Genomic DNA, 6,000 nt, shown 5'->3' on the forward strand with positions numbered 1-6,000 from the left:
CACTTCACCCTATGTTAGAATGGGAGGCATCAAGGTGCAAACATGGCAGTGACTATGAACTTAACATATTCGGTGTTAGGAACAAGTCCCTAAGTTTGTTCAGTTTTTGTGTTAATTGTTAATGTTAAAATCCAAGCCTTATCCTGTTCTGATTCCTAATTAATGTTAATTGTTAATGTTAAATTATTGGCCTCATTCTGTTTCAGTCCCCAATTGTCTCACCTATGCGCCCTTTCCCTTCCATCAGGTAATGCCTCTGCTGCTCCTCTGAAATGGCACCTTTGAGGAAGGTGACATCATTGATCCGTATGCAAATAAAAGGGGTGCAAAGGACACTGGGACACTATTCGGAGTTAAAAACCCCTTAAGGCAATGAGCCTAAATGACATCTGGAATTAAGAACAGTGTTCCCACGTTGGGAAAACAGTGCAGAACACAAATTTATCATCCCAAGCTGCTCTGACTCCATCGACATGATCTGAACAGCACCCTACCAACATGGCACCCCTGGACTAGGAACCAAAACTCCCTTCCTTGGGATTCTCATTGAGGATGGAAGCTCCAGCTCTACCTAAGAAGACAAAGCTGCACTCCTCCTCCTCCTCTGGATCATCTATGGTGAGCAGCAGCAGTGGTGTGCGGAACCCCTCAAGCTCCCCACCCAAGATGATTTTTCAACAAAGGTCTTACAAAGGAGCAAGTCTCCTGGACCATTTATTTCATTCGGGTCACATACAGCTTTGATTTATTCTCAACTACTGCCTAAAGCCAGACTTTCAAGATGAAGTTTGGGCATTTAATCACTCAACTGCAGCCATTGTTGCATGCGGGTCACCACAATTCATTATCAAAAGCCACGATCAGCACTGAGTGCCTTGAACTCATAGAGCTGCCTGATGAGCTCATCCAGTAGCATGAGGAACATGTGTCACTGTGGCCACAGGAATGTGCCAGTCCTCACATCTGTGGCCTAAAAAGGCTGATTGTGCAAATTTTACAGAGAGTTTACCACTTGGCTCCTTCATTCTGATACTGAAGATCCCGCCCTCAAACCTACTGGTAATTTTCAGCATTATACATTCAGCTATGATTATTCATTTAAGAAAATGGCATTACACAGAGAAGCAACAAAAATGTCTGTTTCAATTCTTTATCATTCCCACATCTCCTAATTTGTTTCAAAATGCCTGAATAAATGCAGAGCACCTGAGTATTTACAGTTTAAAGTAAACAGTGTGTTTACAGTTTAACTGATTTACCTCCTCTCCTAACATTATCCTCCCAGGGATAGATTAATGGCTAATGAAATCCATCTGAATTATTTTCATCTATCTAATTAAACAAAGGATATGGCCTGTGGGCTATTTTAACAAGATATCTGTTTTGTTAAAGCTACCTCATGACTTGCAATCTTCTCTTTTACCTATGGCTTTGCAGCCTATTTCAATGCTCTATTTCCATGGGGAAACATCAGCATATCCACTGGATCACACACAAGTGCTAGGCCTGTCAGTAACAATCAGTGCATTAGGTGGACAAGGCAGAGACTGCAGAAACTGGAGGCGTAATTCATTTCTTATACATTACTTTAAACAGGACAGAAAGGGAGGGTTGTGGTTGAGCTGGAAATAGTTCAAGGAAAAATGGGGGGTTGTGACTAAACACAGCAAATCATGAAGGGAGAGATAAAGGGACAAGGAGGTGGAACAATGCTGTTGATTAGGTTATTTATAAATGTATGAGGTTTTACATAAGTATGGTGATAATCAAATCATATTTTTTGTACTTTTGATAAATACCCTACAAACACACAGTGACAGCCAGAAGCCTGGAGTCTGAACAGATGAGGCAAATAAACAGTAAAGGGCTCAGATAGCGCTGACTTGCCCAAAGCCATATCACTTCCAAGTGGCAAGAATGTCCTTCTACTGCTGTAGCTATTGCTTCCTTCCATGTTTTCTACAGCAAAAAAGATAAAGCTAAGGTCGGGTTTGTGCAGGTGAGAAGAACCCAACGAGATGTCAGTGCTGCTTTGAGCAAGCAGGTTGGTATGTCTGTGGTTTCGCTGTTACTCGTTCTTTTTGTAAGGCCATGCCAGAGGATTCCTTACAGGTGCTGAAGGACACCCTGGAAACAAGAGCCCTGCCCTCATGACACACAACAGGAATATCAGAAGTGATATAAAATACGACAGTCTGCCCCTTCCTTGAGATGCTCCATTCTGTCTCTGAGCATTGTGGCTGCGAAAGCTCTTGGGTATTTTCCCTAAGTAGTTCCAGACCAGTTTTCTGCCATGGCTGGTCTGCCACTCTCCAGCTGCAGGGAGGGCAAATGGGGCTATGACAGCATCCCCAGGCTCCTCAATCCTAGCCCTGCCACCATGAGTAGCAACTGCACCAGTGCCAGGGGTGTCACCCAGGGGACAGAACTGCTGGATGTGAGGGACACTTGCCATCAGCAGCAGAGAGGAGCTGGTGAGACACCTGCCAGTGACATACCTGTTGTGCCTACATTCCATCTGCTAAAGTGAGCCAAGGAAAGAAAATAACCCAGCCGTGGTTTTCCTCAGCTGTTAACTTTGGTATCAGACTGCAGCTGTGCAGTTCCCAGTCAGCCCAGTACAAACCTTCCTCAAAATCCAAGCGTTACTGAAGGTGCTCGACAGGGTGGAACATGACTGTGATGTTCCCTTGGTCTAACTGAAAGCACCCGTGCTAACTCCATGCCTTTTGCCTTGACCAGGAAGACGACTTCCTAATCCCCAGATCAGGTCACTAAGCTGAAGAACATAAACATGACATTTATAAAAGGACAGTGCCCACAGATGCTCATCTGCCACGTTAGTGCTTGCTACCAACAACTCCTCTTACATGACGTAAAGTTATTTCTGAAATTACTCAAAACCTCTAAGCACATGTTACTGGATTTTACCCACAGTCTATTTTAGTACAAGGGCAGACATAAGAGCTTTAACAAACTTACAGGCAAAAAAAGGCTTGATGTCTGCCAGGAGACCATAACCTTTTCAGGCTTTTGGTTTGTTGGTTTTTTTGTTAGTTTTGTTTGGGTTTTTTAATCATTGGGAAACACATAAACAAGAAATTCACCCCAAAGGAAATCATATACCTTCTTTTCCCCTTCTCCATCCACCCCAGCCCCCCGCCCCCATTATTTCTTTTTCACAGAATTACTTCTTTTCCACACACGTTGTCTGCAATGAAAGAGGTGAAATCACATACAGCCTCTCTCTGAATCTCAAACAACAAATCCATCGGGGACAGAAACCCCCTTCACTAAGCACAAATAAATCGGGGCACTAAAATCCGTGAACACAAACCGGCGAGCCACCGATTTGCCAAGAAGCCCCTCCGCTGCTCCGCATCGCCGGAAGGATGGAGGAGCGGATTTGGGCAGGAAACCCACTCCGCTTACCTTGATCATCCTGGCAGACGGGGGAGATATTCCTGCCGGGCTCTGGGCGGGATGGAGCCGGCGGATCGCCGAGCCGGGGGGCGAGCACGGCGGGGTCGGGGCCGGCCGGAGCTGGGGCAGCTGCTCGGAGCGCTGGCGGCGGGCTCTGCTCCCGCCGCTGCCGGGCTCCGATTGCACCCGCGGCCGAGGGAGGGCGGCGCGCACCGAGCGAGCGCGCTCGGCGAGGCGCCGGGGACCGCCCCGCCCGCTGCTCCGGCGGCACACACAGCTCCTGGCGGCACACACAGCTCCCCCCGCCGCCACAGCCTCGGCAGGCACCGGCACAGCCGAGCCCACAGCCGAGCCCACAGCCGAGCCCACAGCCGAGCCCACAGCCGAGCCCACAGCCGAGCCCACAGCCGAGCCTCCGCCCTCACCTCAGCTGCGGCGGGGTCGCCCCGGCCCTAAAATGGCCCCGCACGGTGCGCGGCGCTGGCCGAGCCGAGCCGAGCCGATTCAGGGCTTGTGCTCTAATTCAAACTGAGGGCGACACGCTCTCCTCTGCAAGCGCTAACCAACTCATCGCTTTCTGAGTCATTTCCTCTGTCTCGCGTCCGTCTCGGCTGACACACCAACACCTCACAGTTATCCCTCCCATCACCAGCTCTTCCCTGTTCCCCTCGCCACGGCTCCGGGCACGACTGGTGCTTAGTGCCCCAGCATTGCCCCCCAATACGGTGGGGGGTGGGACACACCCGACCCATTTTATCCGGAATTAGTGGGGCTGCCCGATGTTTCCCTGCTCACCCAATGCATGGAGGTCTGGTATGTATGGACCTGCACAGCACTGTGAGCCACCACTCCTGCCTCACCTCCCGAGTTCTGCTACCTGGCACGCAGCTGGCCGGCATCCGAAGCCTAAAGAATAAATATAGCAGCCTGTCTGTTTTGCTTCTACCCGTGCCTGTGAAAATAATACAAAAAAAACCCCACGAATTTTATAGAGAAAATGCTACAGCAATGTTCACAAAATGCTTACTTTCATAATAAGTGATTTTACGTTTCAGTCTCTTCTTCCTTTACTAATGTTTTCGTGAAGGTTTTCCCCTTCCGATCTCCTTTAGAGTTGTAGGAAGCCGTTTCACCTCAGTGCGACTGTCAGAAGTGCTAAGTTCTGCTTTGCATGATGTAAATGAATTATTCTCTGTTGTACAGTGCCAGAGATTGGTTACATAAGTAGATTTTCCTGCTGCTCTTCAGCCAGGTAAAAAAAATACTATTTAGTGGATTTACAAACATCTTGGATTCCAAAAGAACACAGGTAAGCAGTACTACCCAAAATGCAAGTTCACGTGAACAGTTTTGTTTCAGCAGCTATTTGGGAGAGAAAGATGGAGCAAAACACAGGAGGCAGAGAAAGCAGCAGAGAAGCTTCAGGGAGGTACAACTCATCATCAGGGCAATTCAATCCATTCACAACAAGTTATCTTCAGCTTAACAAGCAAATAATGAGAACAGCCCGGATGGGTCAGGCCAAGGGTCCATTTAATTTAATATCCTGTCACTCACAGTACACTAAAATGCTGCAGAAGAGTTTCAAGAAGAGAATAAGCACATAGAGGCACTTTGCTCCATATACTCTTTCCACTATACACTCTTACCCTCAAAGGATTTGTGCCACATTAACTTCCTGAAAGATAAATTCTCAAACTTAACAGCTCCTCGTGTCTCTTTGATCTATTCATTTGTTCCTTGAACCTACATAAAATTTAATATCTTTCAGATCTTGTACTCACCAGTTCCACAGTTTAGTTCTGTTCTGTGGAAAAACTCAATTTTGATTTATTTTGAATTTGCCACATTCACCTCATTCTTCATTTTTCTGATACTGAGAGACTGTAAACACAAATTAAGAGCATTTTACCCCCTGCACATAATTTGTGGTTTTACAGGCAATTTGACAGTCAAATCCTCTGTCTGCCATCTCCTTTCTCCGGATGAGGAGTTCTAATATTTTTTGTTAACTAAAAAAAAAAGTTCAATAACCTTGGTCATTCTTGATTTAGGATGGGGGCATGAGCTACACAACACTCTCAAAAAGCAGGTCATCATATTTACTTTTAATTTGCTTTTTTTTCCCCTCCTCTGTTTCTTTTCATTATAGTTCTGTTTCCTATTTGGATTTTTCATGACACTGAAGTGAACTGATCTATTTCTGAACTACTTAATTCTAAGATTTCTCTGCTGAAAGGCAAGACTTCATTCATAACCCACCCATTTATATAAATATAGTTGTTTTTTGGTTTTGGGTTTTTTTTGCTATGAGAGTAATTTTATACTTGCAGATAGTATTACATGTTATTTTTACAATTGTGTATTCAGCTTCATAAGGTCCTGCTGCAGATAGTTCTAGTTTGGCTGAAGTGTTTTAACACCCTTTCCCTGAAGGCTTTAAATCTCATCAGCAAACTTTGTCCTTTTTTCTGTTTGCCTCAATTTCCCCTTCTTTCAACTACAGACTCTCTTTTGTTTCTTATCTCTTACCAAATTAAAGAGGGAATCCATAAAAGCACCTTTCTTTTCTATAAA

The 6,000-nt window shown here is 45.7% G+C and overlaps 1 protein-coding gene across 3 annotated transcripts in view; it reads right to left on the reverse strand.

Annotated features, from left to right (window-relative positions):
- Positions 1 to 4,558, reverse strand: part of BCAT1 (branched chain amino acid transaminase 1) — a 58,567-nt gene extending 54,009 nt beyond the window's left edge. Inside the window, exon 1 of one of the 3 annotated variants that reach the window (XM_033057933.1) lies at positions 4,451 to 4,558. In XM_033057933.1, coding sequence (XP_032913824.1) covers positions 4,451 to 4,456 — 6 coding nt within the window. In that variant the 5' untranslated portion in view covers positions 4,457 to 4,558. Of the gene's footprint in view, positions 1 to 3,432; positions 3,555 to 4,450 lie in introns of those variants that run through there. The other 2 variants (XM_033057932.1, XM_033057935.1) reach the window with 2 other exon arrangements.
- Positions 4,559 to 6,000: the final 1,442 nt, after the last annotated feature.

Source organism: Catharus ustulatus, chromosome 4 (genome assembly GCF_009819885.2).
Source record: "Catharus ustulatus isolate bCatUst1 chromosome 4, bCatUst1.pri.v2, whole genome shotgun sequence".
NCBI lineage: Eukaryota > Metazoa > Chordata > Aves > Passeriformes > Turdidae > Catharus > Catharus ustulatus.